This window comes from Camelus dromedarius, chromosome 3 (genome assembly GCF_036321535.1).
Source record: "Camelus dromedarius isolate mCamDro1 chromosome 3, mCamDro1.pat, whole genome shotgun sequence".
In the NCBI taxonomy this organism is placed as follows: Eukaryota; Metazoa; Chordata; class Mammalia; order Artiodactyla; family Camelidae; genus Camelus; species Camelus dromedarius.
The window spans coordinates 43442536-43458452 of record NC_087438.1 but is presented as its reverse complement, the minus strand read 5'-3'; the positions used below and the strand labels follow the sequence as shown (position 1 = coordinate 43458452).

The 15917-nt window shown below is 32.6% G+C and overlaps 1 protein-coding gene across 1 annotated transcript in view; it reads left to right on the top strand.

Moving 5' to 3' along the window:
- The window catches only part of ADAMTS6 (ADAM metallopeptidase with thrombospondin type 1 motif 6), a 261676-nt gene that overhangs the window by 129013 nt on the left and 116746 nt on the right, over positions 1-15917 (top strand). The window contains exon 10 of the mRNA XM_010974920.3: positions 12510-12656. Within this exon, the coding sequence (XP_010973222.1) occupies positions 12510-12656 (147 nt within the window). The remainder of the gene's footprint in view (positions 1-12509; positions 12657-15917) is intronic.

The following is a 15917-nucleotide window of genomic DNA, read 5'->3' as shown; positions in this document are numbered from 1 at the left end:
GGTATAGGATTTGATTATATCCCAAGTCTGCCCCTCCTACCTGTCTCGTTGTTCCTTCTTTATGTCTTTAGTTGTAGAAGATCTTTTCTGGTATGTTCCTGTCTTCTATATCACTGGTTGTTCTGCAGATGACTGTGATATTGGTGTGCTCATGAGAGGAAGTGAACTCAGGGTCTTTCTACTCCACCATCTTGTCTGCTCCCCCCCAATTTTCCATCTCTTGGTCAGTTGCTTCAAGAACATCTTCTGAATCACACGGTTCGTTTTTTGTTTTTTTTTTTTTTTGTATTCTTCTTTTCTTCGTTTTATTGAGATATAATTGACACATAGCATTGTATAAGATTAAGTTATACAGCATAATGGTATGACATATACATCATGAAACAATCATCACAATAGGTTTAGTAAATTTCCATCATTTCATATCGGTACAAAATTAAAGAAATAGAAAAATCTTTGTGTGTGATGAGAACTCTTAGGATTTACTCTCTTAGCAGCTTCCATATATAACATATAGCAGTGTTAATTATATTTATCATGTTGCTACATCCCCTAGTACTTATTTATCTTATAACTGGAAATTTGTATCTTTTGACCACCTTCATCCATTTTTCCCTGCCCTTCCCTCTACCTTTGGTAACCACAAATCTGATCTCTTCTTCTATAATTTTGTTTTTGAAGTGTGATTGACCTCCAATACTATGTTAGTTCCTGTTATACAACATAGTTATTTGGTATTTCTATATATCCCAAAATGATCACCACAATAAGTCTAGTTATGATATGTCACCATACAAAGATATTACATAATTATTGACTATGTTCTCCATACTGTACATTTCATACCCATTTCAAACTCATTTATTTTGCAGCTGGAAGTCTACCTGTAAGCCAAAAAAAAAAAAAAAGCAAAACTACTAGGCTGAGGTTATGTAGTGTTCATGGTATATCTTTATGAGGGAAAGTAAGAAAAACACAAATTTTTAGATTTAGATATAAAAGAATCAAAACCATTTACCTACAGGACTTTTTGATAATAGGTACAAGTGCCTTTTAGAAGTTCAGTAACTTTTACTTATCTTTTTCTTTGATAAATCTGCTCTTCTTCAAGTATTATTAATTCTACAGAAAAAACTTAAAATATATTCCATTTTGCTTGTTAATTCCAACAGTGTTGTCATATACTATTTTCTATTTCAGAGGCACAGATTTAGTCTGTAAAATAGGTTAAATAGGCTTATGTAAGTTATCCTGGACATATAGTAATAATTTATACCATTATTTGTGAATTAAAATGTTTAAAGGTCCCCAAAATTAGCTTCAGAACTATAAAACTGTCATTTTACAAAGCCGAGTTAGCTATCTTATATAATTGGTCTGAAAGAAAAATTTAATTGCTGAGTTTTAGAACAAAGTATTCTTTATATATTCAGATACATGTAATTAACTATATAGAGATTTTCTTTTAAAATGTTTTACTTTGAAATATTCTGTGTGTGTGTCTATGTGTGTGTGTATTGTAACAGACATCCATGTGCACACTATTCAGATTTAACAAATGTTAATATTGTTCCATTTTTATTTCATACCTTTTATTATTGTTATTTTCAAAGATTCCCTGTGTGAGGACATGTTGCTTTAATTACTTTAGTTTTAAGACAGATACTGAGGTTATCCCCTCCTTCTTCAACACCCTCTTGGTTTTTTCCTGAGCCTTTACTTTCCTATGTTAATTTTGGAATCTTAATGTCAGTTTCCATAAAAAATATCTGATAGAGTTTTAATTAGCCTTTTTATTAAAATAGCATTGATAAGTTAACAGGCAATTTTTATGATTCCTGATTGTTTCTCCATGCACTGAATGAACATCTGTACTCACATGAGGTGAAGTCAAGAACCTTGGTTGAGCTTTGGAGAGAAGGACCATCCAGGGAGTACTATGCCCCACAGAAGAGAAACTTTGCTGGATAGGGTAGGTGATGAAATCAGGCCAAATGAATAGAGTGCCTTTTTTTCCCCCTCTAATGACATAGTTGCAGTTCTTAAGATTCTATGTTATTTAAAATTATGTTTAAAAATATTATTTGCATATGAAAAAATTGATTAGAAACCAGATTGTCAACTCATTATTTCAAAATCATTTTTCCTACAGAAATTAAACTACTGAAGTTTTTGATCAAGCCTGACAAACAAACCTAATCACATCAACTTTTTCCTTTTAACAACACACCATAGCTATTGTCTTTTCTGTCTCATTGGCCTTGACCTTATATTTCTGCTGAGAGCACAATGCTTAAGCATCAGTAGTTCTTAACAAAAGCACACAAAACCATGGGTAAAATAACACTTGAATAAAGCAACTCGAATAAATCAACTATGTGTTCCTATGCTACAGTCATAAGCTTTTGTTTTCTAAATTGGACTAGTTCCCAATACACCCTGCTGTATAACCAACAGGAGTCTATTTAAATTATGGTAACTAATTAAGCACATTATATCCAACTCATGTTGTGAGAACTTTACTAGTTTAGTCTGCCAGCAGTGTTTAGATAAAAATTCAGTCAGGAAATTGTCAATATCAGGGAAGTCCTGTGGATTTCTATAAGTGTGTATCATAGAGGGTGAAGCATAAGGCAACCTGAGTTACATACCTAGGGCTTTTATACCCCGAAGCCAAATTAAATCCCTCCTCAAAAAGAAGTGGAATACTGGTCAGGGTCTCAGAATTTCAGGAGCAAGTGAAATAAACAAGGATATCAGGTGTAAGATAGTGTTTTTTTCCACAAGGAATAGGACCAGAGCCCAACAACTACAGTTACCTCAAAAACTGGAACTGAACTGGACCACATGCCATATTTGATGCTGTTCCACAAGTCTATTGACTTCAGTCTCTTTAAATTCTCCCTAACAGTGAATAAAATGGGTCCCAGAACCCATAAGCAGAGTTGAGCATTCCTGTACTTATGAGTTACATAACTCTAGTTACAGTCATTGCAAGAAGTGCAGAAAAAAAGTGAAGTTCATTGTGGTGAATATGGAGTGTCAGATTCTATGTAGTCCATGCTTAATCAGAGAATGTTTATTGGATCTGCATTTTAACCTTGTGAGTCCCCTCAGTTTATGCGAGTTAAATGTCAGCTGTAGATTTTTCATTCACTAAGCCTCTAAGTCATCATCCCCAATTATTAAACTCTGATCATATGCTTCGGATTGTGAATCAAAAAAAATATTAAAAAATACTTTCTGCTTGGTGAAGTAACATGTGAAAATGGATCCCTGTGTCAAGCCATACATAACCTCAGGATTTATTATTAACAGTCACTTTGGAAGACAGTTTGACATTTTCTTGTAAAACTAAATATACTCTTACCATAGGACCCAACAATACCTAAATGTGAAAATCAAACTATTAAAGGTTTTAGAACACATTGTAGAGGTAAATCCCCATGACCTTGGGGTAAAGAAGGATTTTTTTTAAAATAAGACATAAAGATCACTAATCATGAAGTATATGGTTAGCAAGTTTAACTACATTAAAATTGTAAACTTAATCAAAAGATACCGTAAAATGAGAAGATAGGACACAGCATAGGAAAAGATGTTTGCAGCTGATATAGTTGATATAAGGAATTCTTACCACATAAATGTACAAGGTACTTGAACATTTTACAAAGGAAGAAATCCAAATGGTCGATATATGTATATATATAAAGATATTCAACCTGATTAACAATCAGGAAAATGTAAATTATATCCATCATGCTCAGTCTGACAATACCAGATATTGGTGAAAATGTGATACAACTGGAATTCTTATACTACAGGTGAGATTGGTGCAACCACTTTGAAAATCTGTTAGATATTATCTAGTAAAGTTGAAATTTTATATAACTCGTGACCCAATAATTTATTTTCTACATATATCCTAGAGCAGTGATTCTCAAATTGTGGTCCATAGACCCTGGGATTCTCAAAGAACTTTCAGATTAAAACTATTTTCATAATAATACTAAGACTTAACTTGCCTTAAAAAGAAAACTATTGATGTTTATACTGATTGTGCAAAAGCAATGGTGGGTATGTACTGGCACATTAGCATGAGTCAAGGCAACCATATTAATAGTCGTATTTTTTCCCCATCTTGCCAGTTTCACTTAAGAATGATGAAGCAGAAAGATTATTGACTTTATTGAATCATGATCCTTAAGTACATCTTTTATCAAATCATCTATATTATAAAATGGAAAGTATGTAAAGCACTTTTTGCTCCATATCTTAGTCTGATGGTTGTCATAATGAAAAACACTTGTACAATTGTTTGAAATGAACTAGCTGCTTTTTTCCTGGAACACACTTTTTATTTAAAAGAACAAATGAGAATCTATGGGTAGTTGACAGAAATACACTTGAAAAGTGAACAGATGAGCTTATTATTCAAGGAAAACAACTGACACTGTATATTGCCAGTGATTAAACTGGAACTTGTGAGCAAAAGTTCAAATTTAGGAAAAGTTCTGTCAGTATGAGCTTGACAGTTTCCTAATACTTAAAGACTTTTCCAATGAGATTGGTGATATTAATGAAATGGGACAACAAAAGATCGTTGATAATGGTTTCAGAACCCACACTGCAGCTAACCTTTTAAAAATAAACTACTAGTTGTCAAGTTTTATTGTAGTATTAAAAAATTCACAATTACCTGAAAGGGCTGTGAAAATACTCTTCCCTTTCCAACTGTATATAAGTGTGACTCCATATTTTCATCATATACTTTAATCAAAACAAAAACCACCCTAGATTGAATGAAAAAGCAGGTATGAGAATCCAGCTGTCTTCTAGTAAGCCAGAAACTAAAGAGATTAGCAAAAATATAATTAAACAATATTACTCTTCTCACTGACATTGTTTTATTTTTGAAGATTTTGAAAATTTAAATGGTTATTTATGGGTTTATTAACACTTTAAAAGAATTAATAACTTTTTAAATTTTCTCAATTTTAATTTTTAGTATGATAAATATCACTACATACAGCCTCGTAAACAAAAGTTCTTTGGGGTCATCAATATTTTTAAGAGTGAAAAGGATCCTGAAACCAAAAGTTTTAGAAGCTGTTCTAGAGGTACTCTTATATATATGACTATGAGTTATGTTTAAGAATGCTCATAGCAGCATTGTCCATAGTTGCCCCCTACTAGGAGCCACCCCCAAATCTTTCATCATAGAATAGATAATTAAATGGTATGTATATGAGGAAACCTATATAGCAGTGAAGATGGGTTATGTATATAGCTAGACAGCTCAGCACAGATAACAGTTTCTAACAAGTTGTTGAATAAAGGAAGCAAGTTATCAAAGACTGTATACAATGTGATTCCACTTTTATAGATTTCAACATCAGGTAATATAGAGGTTTGGAGGTGCATAGGGAATGATTACCACAGAAATCAGGATAGTGGTTCTCAGAAGAGGAAGAATATAATTGTTAAGGCAAATATAAGAGTCAAGGATTTATTCTGAAAATGTTCTATTTCTTAAATTGGTAGAGATAACAGTTTTTATTTCCTTCAAGTTTTCTTATAGCAGTTTTTGTAAGAATGATTCATATGGCCTCTATTTCTTGAGTTCTTGTTCAAATGATTTTATACTCAGTTTTGGCTGGATGCACAAATCTTCCTAGGCACTACTTCATGGTATGTTGGTATTAAATATCACCATAGAGAAATCTGAGGTTAATCCAATTGTCTTACTATTACAGGTAATTTGTTCTTTTGCCCTGATTCCCCAGGATATATTTTATTTTTGATGTCCAGTAAGTTTACTAGGATTTGGCTCAGGGTGGATTCATCTGTGTCAGTTTTTCCTAGGACATAGAATAGTTCACATTTCATAAGATTTTAGCAGTTTTTATTTCCTACTAGTTTTCTTTTATCTTTTAAACCACTTTACTTTCTGTTTATTATTTTGATTCTTCTCTTTGGGGACAACAGTGATCCATATATTGGATTCCTTTGATCCTTTTAAACTCTTTGTCCAATTTCATTTTGCTTGCTCTTTTCATTTGTGAGGAATGTTTTTAGCAGTTGCCCTTTTTTTTCTTTCTTTTGCTACCTGAGCATGGCCTTTCTCCTGTGATGGTTTTATTCCCCCTTGCCTCCACCCTCCAAGGGATTTCCTCACAGTTCATGTTTTCATCTCTTCCCTGATTACTTGTATCTCTGCACTGAATTCTCATTTTTATAAAGTGATGGTTTCATCAAGTTTGTTCAACTTCATTTTTGTCCAATTATTATCTTTCCTGTAGCAACATTTTTTCCACTGAGTGCCCCTCATTCTAGTTGTATTTTCCTATTCTTTAAAAAAAATCATTTAATACATTTATAGATGCACCTCTTATTCCTTTTGAATTACATGTCTTTGAATGAGTTTGATTTTTCTAGGTGAACTGCTTGTTAGAAGGTTTATGTTGGGTAGGGGCCAGAACTACTTTCTCAGCAGATACTTGTTAGTGATATACAGTATTGTATATGATTCAAATTCAAATTCTTTAACACTACTGTATCTCTTTAAAAAGTACTGATAACGTACAATCTCTCTTTCACCTTTCCTCACTGACAGACTGATTCCTACAAATATGGTTTGTATGGCTCCCCAGTTAGGCCACTCTACTCTTCTGACAATTATAATGAGAGTGTATATTCCAACAGTTTGCACCCTTACTCTGTAGGAAACTACTGTTGGTTTTGTTCCTCAGATTGTTGCACTTAGCTTTGGAGAACATGCTTGGCTTGTTTTAGCTTTAGATCAGTTACTGTTGTCCCCTCTGTGTCTTTCTGCATTCCTCTCTGAGTTTTCTGTATTCAGCCATCCTCCCACATATATTATGATATTGTGGTTTATAGTTTTAGAAGTTTCCTACTTTTCAGTAAATATAGATTTTGAGTTTCTGTTTCTTATTTTTCTTATTGCTTTTCGGTGATGTCTTAGAGCAAAAAGGGGGAGAACTTTTTACTGAATAATATAGAAATAAGAATGTCCTTTAAACTTTTGAGATAGAATCAGAAATACTAAGATATGAGAAAGGAATCTCTGGTCTTTTACTTGTATCCACTGTGAGGTTCAGTTGAAAATCTTCAACTTACAATTTATTTTCCAGGAAAGAAACAAAACAAAAAGCTTACTTTGTTTTAATAGTTATTTATTTTTGAAATTTTGGGCTTCATTTCCTGAAAAATTAAGACTAATTTTGAAGCTTTTAGGATTACTTAGCTTTCCATAATTCGGTATGAAATCCTAATCAACTACAAACCTCTCACTGGATTTGAGATTTGATTTTACACTACTTTTAAGCTAACAAGTTAGCCTGTTACTTTTGCATGGATGCTAACAAAAGACATGAGATTCCTGGGTCAGAGACAAAGGACTTCATTAATTCAGCACAGCAAGCAGCATGAGCATCAGCATATTTATTTTGGTTCCTTTTGGCCCCAAATCTCATGTAGGCAATACAATACGGTTTGGATAAATGCCACACATTTAGTGGGTTTGCATCAAAGCTGAGAAACACTGAGCTTGGGCAATCTACTACTTTCATAGCAAGCAGTAAGTAAATCTGCTCTTGTCCAGGAGGAGATGTTACCTCATTTCTCAGAGTTACCTGGAGGAATGGCCTGGGTTAACAGCAGAGCTTGCAGGACTTGGCATGCTCAGCAAAACGTGGGAAAATCACAAGAGGCCTAAGGAAGACTGTCTCTCCCAATCTCCCTCTCTCTCTTAAGTCCTCCACAAGTGAGAATCGTTACCTGATCTGAAATGTTTTCTCAAATACATAAAACGAACCATGGAAGTATTCTCTTGTTACCACTGTTCACTTATCAGGGTGGACCCCAGGTTTACCAAACTCTCTTTTATTCTTTTTTTTTTTTAATTATTATTTTTGAAACTCAAGAGCAGAGACTTAGGAGTTTATATTATATTTAGCATCTATCTATTTATGTATCTATCTATCAGACATCTTTATCTTCATCTATCTATCTATCCTTTGTTCTTGGTACAACATCACTATCAGTCCCAGCAAGGAACCTTCTTGTTTAACATGTGTGTGTGTATGTTTGTGTGTATATATTTTATTTGTTTGTTCATTTATTTAATTTCTATATTCCCATTCCCTACTTCCATGTCTTCCCTCCCAGATAGCTCATTTAATAAATATGATATGTATATTTGAATTCATATGTATCCTTGCAAAAAATTGCAGGTTGTTTGTATATATATGTGTTTATTTGTTCACTTTTTAAGTTTGAGACTTACAGAAAATTTGGCATAGTAGACAGATTTCCTATGTGCACTTGACTCAGATTAAAAAATTGTTACTATTTTGCAACATTTCTTTGTCTCTTTTTGTATGTGTACATGTATTTTTTTTTCTGAACTATTTGAAAGTTGTAGACATACCTCTTATCCCTTATTTTCAGCATCTGTTTCCTAAGAAGAAAAGATAATCTCTTACATAACCTCGGTACAATTATCAAATTAGAAAGTTTAACATTGATATATTACTATTATCCAATATACAGGCCGTCTTTACATTTCCTAAGTTGTCCTAGCAATGTTCTTTTTAACCTCTCTCCCCCTCAATTCGAGTTCCCATTGTATTTGGTTATAGCTCTTCAGTCTTTAATCTGGAACAATTCCTTGGCTTTCTTTGTTGTTAATGTGTATGTAATTTTTGTTTACATGTGTGATCTACTGCTATAAATCTTGTTCCTTTTCTTAATTTTTTGTTCACAGTTTTTAAGATCTAACTGTATTTATATGTGGACATACATCTTGTCTGCTGCTTCCAACTTCTGCTTACTATTTCATAATAACACATCTGCCGAAGTTTTCTTACCCATTCCCCAGTGTCAAACACCTAGATTGTCTTCAGCTCCTTGCTATCATAAACAATCCTGTCATGAACATCCCCATACATGTTCCCTCTGGGAATGTTACTGGGATATCTCTCCAAGAATAGGATTGCTGGGTCATGGTGTATCTCCCATTTAATTTAACCAAATACTGCTGAATTGTGCTCTGAAACAGCTGCCTGACCACACTAGAACTGTTGTGTACTAAGATTACAGTTTCTCTGCACCACTGCCAACACCTAGTCTTAGGTAGCATTGTAATTTTTCAGTATGATGGTTTTAAAGTGGACTCTTGTTTATTTTCTCTGACCACTAGTAAGTTTCACTTTTTTTGCCAAACTCTTCACTGATTGAGTTATCTGAGGAAGGAACTTATCTTTAAAATATATGTATATATATACTCCAGCCTAGTCGGCCTACTATAGGGGTCTTTTGAAGCTGATGTCGTGAATGGTAGTTGTAAACTCCCATTTCACTTTGTGTTACTGTCAGTGAACTAATTGACATTGGTTAGGTTATTTCTTGGATTTCTTATGTTTTATATATAAGCTGCAAATGTATACATTCTTTCAGACAGCTGAAACCTAAATCCTTATGACAGCTATCTGCATCTGACACCTAAACTATAAAGATTACAAGTATAAATAGAATTTAAGATTTCCTCCTTCAAATACTTGAGTTCATTAGTTTTCAAATCTTTTCTCTCATGTACTTCTGAAAGAATTTTTAAAAACTATATACCCTATTATTTATTTTTCAATTGAGGTCCAAAATTTTTTATCTTATGCCTAAGTAATTTCAAAGGCTGGAACTTTGCAAAAGTTAGTATGTAAATAAAAACCTCCTTTAAGTATGCCTGAGCAAATCTAATTGCCATAGCAATTTGGTAACTGTCATCATGCGTTTAAAAATTACACAAACAGGTTCTTCTTTTATAGTTAAAATTTACATCTTTTTCCCCCTTCTTTAACTCAGTATGTATGTACCTCTTTCCCTCCAAGAATATTAATCTTAATGTATATTTTAATATTTCTTAATATATTTTAAATGTTTTATGCTTAAAATTATTTTAATTATATCAAATATTGCTATAACAAAAATATTTAAATTGCAGTTGCATTTTTAAAATTTCCTGTGATCATAAAAAATTTTTTTTTTCTGGATCATATGTTCATTACATTATAATCATTAGTTAGTTAATGAATGATCAGAAGAGCATGTAATACTATAAATTTTAATACACAATTAAAGTTTTTATTAGAACATGTATATTTAGATGTATGTTTTCAATTATTGCAGTTATCTCTGTATTGCTAGAATGAGGCAGAATTTTAGCACCAATTTGATTTATTTTGTTCCTATAGATGTGAATGCTAAGAAAATTTATTCACATAAATAAATAGATAGATGGAAGAAGTTTATTATAGAAATATCGCTCAGTTCTTTGAACTCCTTTTGAATTATTTGTCAAAATATAACCATTATGATCTTCCATCAGAATTTTTAACAACCTATTGGTTATTAATTTGACTATGCCCTCTTGTAAACTTGGTGAAAGCAAGAAACTACATTTGTTATTCAATCATTAAAGCCATTCTTTTTCTCATCCTGACTCCAAATGTTTCCAATTGCTTTTTTCCTTAACACCCATATTCTTATATCCCAAGGCAATGAACTATTATAAAATTATGGATGGGGGGAAAATAAGTTTTTCTTTTGTAAGATGGGAGAAATATGATTTCAAAAAGAAAAGCTTTTCTTTTTTTAGAAAAGAATACATAAGGAAGTTGAGAATCTCAAAAATGATTTTCTTAAAGCCATCTGTGCCTGCATACACCTATCTTAACATGCCTCAGGGATATGTATGAGACTGCTGATAAAAGGAAATAATATTCTTAAAACTATCATCATTTGAAAAGAATCATAGCAGTATTCATACAGTAACATTAACCTTTGAGAGAAATATAGAATATTGTTCATTGAATTATAAATTTTCAGTAAGGAGCTTTTTCTGTAAATATATAGCTGATTGTTTTGACAGAATATGGGTCTAATTCAGCAAACAGTGAACTCCACCACTGTGTTCCTAGAAGACCCTTCAGAGATGTTGATTTTAGTGTATTTATGTCAAACAGGAGAAGACTAAGTATTGATGTTCTTGGGAAGTTATTTGGTATTTTAATCTAGGAGGTCTCATATACTTCTCTTCCTTTGCTTATATTAGTTCCCACACCTGAATTACTAGTTCCTTCTCCCTGCTCCCCATATATGGATATATCATGTAGCTTTTTTATAGCTCTTTAATATTATATTTATGAAGGCCAGTTCATTCAGTTTCCTGAACATGTCTCAAATCTAATCCCACTTCTCTATCTAGTGCCCTAGTTCAGACTTACATCATTTCACAATTGGTTATCATCTTCTATCTGTGCTCCCTAGCTCCATTCTCTTTCCACTCCAGTGTCTGCAACACAGAATTACTATAATGACCTGTCTAAAATACAGATCAGTTCCATGTAAGTCAGTTACTCTTACTCTTGCTGAAAAATCTTCAAAGTCTGTACACTGCCAAAAGTATTAGTATTTATTTGCATTTATTATCTTGTACTTATCTGTTCTCAACTATCCTTCCAAATTTTCCTCCAGCAACTCTCCTTATCTATTTTATCCTCATGTCACATAAATTACTTATTTCTCTGAGCACCTATCATGGTGCATTTATTAGAATGATGCAGTGGAGACAATAGTGATGTTTTTAAAGTGATTTTCAACCTAAACTTTGGCTTCTTGTGAAGAAAAGCTAAAATTTATTCATATGCAGTAGGTGTATCCTTTACAGAAAAATTTTGTAATTTGTCATTGAGATATGTTTTCAGATCACATTGATAGTACTAAGCACAGCTACAGGACACAGGAAAAAAATTACAAAGAAAAGCTTTGAAAAACCAAGGGAGACTGTGGTAAACAAAGGGATTGTGAGATACATAATCCTTAAATGTATCAAGATTTTTTTCAAAAGGTGTTTTGTAAACATATATACACACAAACATAAATTACATATCTATTTAATTCTTCTTTACCCATATTAATAAAAGAACTGTGTTTGCCCTGTAACTTAGAACTCTGTAGATCGTAACTATCTTTTCATTATTCCCTTTTGGAGTCAGCATAGGGAGGTAGCTTGAACTCTAGCATGTTAAAGGTAGATTCTACTAACAATTTCAGCATTTACTAGCTATGTGATCTTTGAGAGGTCAATTGTCTTTACTAAATCCTAGTTTTTCTCATCTGTAAGTTGAGAATTAATGTGAATCCCCTGTCTGTTCAAGGAGAGATTGTATCATATGAGATAACATTTGAGAGTATATGATACATTTAAAGAGAGTTAGAAATATATTGCATCATTATATTATTCCTTAGTCTCTTTAACTTTAATCCTATATTTCCTTAGAGGATCTGGTCCATCCTGATGGAAGCCATATGTTGATAAGGCTAATAAATGATCAAATAAGGAAATAAAGGATGTATTGAGGGTTTATTTGTTTTACTTTTTTCTAATTTTTTTCTTTTATGTTTCTTATGTTTCTTCCTTGTTAAAACAGTTTTGGTATGAACCATGATGGAATTGGAAATTCTTGTGGGACGAAAGGTCATGAAGCAGCAAAACTTATGGCAGCTCACATTACTGCAAATACCAATCCTTTTTCCTGGTCTGCCTGCAGTCGAGACTATATCACCAGCTTTCTAGAGTAAGTAATCTCTGGAGAGTGATGATGAATTGCTCCAGAAGCAAGCCACTGATAGAAGCCTAGTATGTAGTGCTTTAAACTTTGCATAATGAGTAAGTTTTATAGGGCCCAGTGATATTTCAGGCTGTTCCCAAAATACTTTAATGTATCATTGTGGCAAATGTTTTCCTTCATACTCAAACAGAACACAAACTAAACAGATTAGAGGAACTGGAGCTAGGTTATAAGAGGGGTTGATGATGTGAGTGTTAGAAATGTTCAATAAATGGGAAGCAATGTCATAAGAATTTAGATTTACATAATTTAATAAATAGAGCATAAGCCAAACTTTAATTCAGTGATTGCATATTTCATTTTGTTGTTAAAAAACTGAGTTCTATAGGAAGGCCAAAGTATCTAATAGTAACAAACAACAACAACAAAAAAATCAAACACCCAGGAAATGAACATGAGAAAATGAAAATTTGTCTTTGAAAGTTTATTAAGTGACTAATCTTTTCTACAGTTTGGGAACTTCTTTGCTGGTCCCATAATCTATATTCCAAACATCTGGTTGTTTAAATATGAAGAATATAAATTAGCTCAGATGTAACTATCACCTGCATAGCATAGGGCTTCAGGATTGAACTTTAGAAACTGATTGACTTAGGTCACACTTTCTAACTGTGTGACCTTGGGCATATAACTTTACCTTTCTAATCGTCAGTGACTCCATTTGTTAAATGAGTTTAGGTAATAATACACACATTATCTGGTTGTTATATAACTAATTATGTGTAATGCTATAATTTATAAAAACACTTAATAGACATTTCATTAAGTGGTAAATATTATTATTTTAAATAATATCAAGGTTTCAAGCTTTATTACTCTATCATTACCTTCAGCTGTTTTGTGCCATTTTTTTCTTGGGGAGAAGAGATTAAATACTCTGTGAAAAAGTGAGTTATACATAAACAGGTGAGCAACAGAAGTTCTCTTTAAAAATTGTCTTTGTTCAAGTTCACCTTAACATGATTGTAATGTAAAATTTTAAAAATTCAGATAGGTTATATAGGATAACATTATTCACTAAAATTCTGGTTTATATCTGCTAATAGTCAGATCATATTCTGAAAACTTATAATTACATATTTTTAAAAGCCCCAAGCAAGAGATTTTAAATTACCTAGCACAAATGCTTTGCTCAAATATCAAAAGATAAATGTTTAAAATAGGCTCTTTTGAATTAATTACTGTATTAGTGAAATTGAAGGAATTTGAAATTTATTTTAGGATGTAACTCTTCTGAATAACCATACTATAACCAACAACTTTTGATATTAGTAATAGATAAATTATAACACTGTACTTGATTAGTGCCAAAACTGAGTGAAGGGCTGTTAAGATAGATAGACCGCAGAGAATTTGTTTGACATCTTTTGGTAGTTTTTAACACAAAGCACTAGCAATATCATTTTCTAAAATGTTTTTAACATGATCATATTACTTAAATTTTAAACACTGTTGAAGATCTGCTCTCCCCAGAAGTCAAGCCAGATCTGGAATTTCTCCCTTGACTTGGCTCATGTTTTTATAATGGAATCTTAGTGTCCATCAATTGCATGCTCAGTATTTCTGTGCATTTTCAAAGGCTTTCCTCCTTTTTTTTTTTTTTTTTTTTTCCAAGTACCATTTCTCTCTCCTCTGTCCTATTTGTTAGGACTGTCTCTGTATACTGTATACTAGGACAAACTGTGATCTCTTGCCAGACCCTGCCTAGTTGAAACAGTATTATTAAGACCATTAAAACACTCCAAAGGGGAATCCCTAAATTGCTGATAAAATACAGTTAAGAAATCACCACTGGTTTGATGAGAGATGTAAAATTATTACTAGTTGCAATAAACTGTTCCGTTGAATTAACTGAAAGAATTAATCCAAAAAGCATTATGTAAGCCTTATTGCCTCTTTGCATTTTCTACGTGTAAGCATGATTAGTGTTGACAGGGTTCTAATGGGCTTATTTATCCGGTATTTTATCAAAATGTTTCTCTTGTGTGTCCTCATGGGAATGCTCATAAAGTTAAAACAATTAGTAAAAGATAGATGTGAAAGACAATGGGTAGAGATTTGGGAGAAGATTGGGTATTTTTCCCCCCTCTCTAATAGAAAACTAAACAACTTTGATTATAATCTGACCAAGCAATAAAAGTTTTTTAAACACAAGGCCCTTTTAAAAGGTCAGTTCACTGGAGCACAAAGACATAATAGTAATTTTCTTGTATTTCTTTGTTCCTTTTTCTTAATGCAGTGGACTTAATTGCTTTAACAGCTATGTGTGATATTTTTAAAAACCCTGTGATATTTTGATCAGGGATTGAGGTTACATTTATGTTTTATAGTTGGCTCAAAAAGACTCATAACATTTTATTTTAGTTTCTCTTCTCAAGAAAAAAGAAATCTTGAAAGATGAATTGTTTAGGAACTGCAGCCCAGCCAACAAAATGCATACTTTTCTCTACTTAGTGACTGTATAGGCCAAAGATGATGGTGGATTTTAACAATGAGTTTCCTATGATTTATAGAGATTCACTATTCACTATGTTCAACTGAAAACAATTCCATGGCCTTTAAATGCCAATAGAGTAAAAAGTCTCTCATGTCATTCTGAAACACTAGGTGCTATTGATCAGTCAGGAGATGGTGTTTACCAACTCCCAATATTTTTTTTCAGATTTCTTAAACTCGGTGATTCAATAAGTGGTTCATGAATCGCCCCGAAGCCGTCCTGATTAAATAATAAAGAACCCATTTCCGTTTAAATGGACGTGTTATGCCAGCTTCTGATGTTTTCGACGACGGCTTTGCAGGTAGTGTCCTTCCTATCTGCCTGCGGGACTTACTTATTTATTATTTATTTATTTAGAAATTATAGAAAGATGAACCTGGTATCATGGCTCACACTCACTGATGTCTATGGGCTAATTTACCAGGCAGTGGAAGGCAGCCAGAAGCAATGTAGGCCAGTTTTTCATACATTTTCCACCACTTAGTGGTAGTACAGAGTAACTTCATATAGTCTTCAAAAATTCTGGGGCCTCTGTGAATCAACTCTTGTTCTATTTAAATTAAAGTCTGTTAAATTGTTTGAACTGTCAGAGATCTATAGCAAAATTGCCTGCAGTTCCAAATTAAATACAGATTAGCTATTTTCACAGATAGAATGGATGCTAAAAAGAGGCAATAATTATAGTTGATGATGAACTAGGAAGAAAGGTG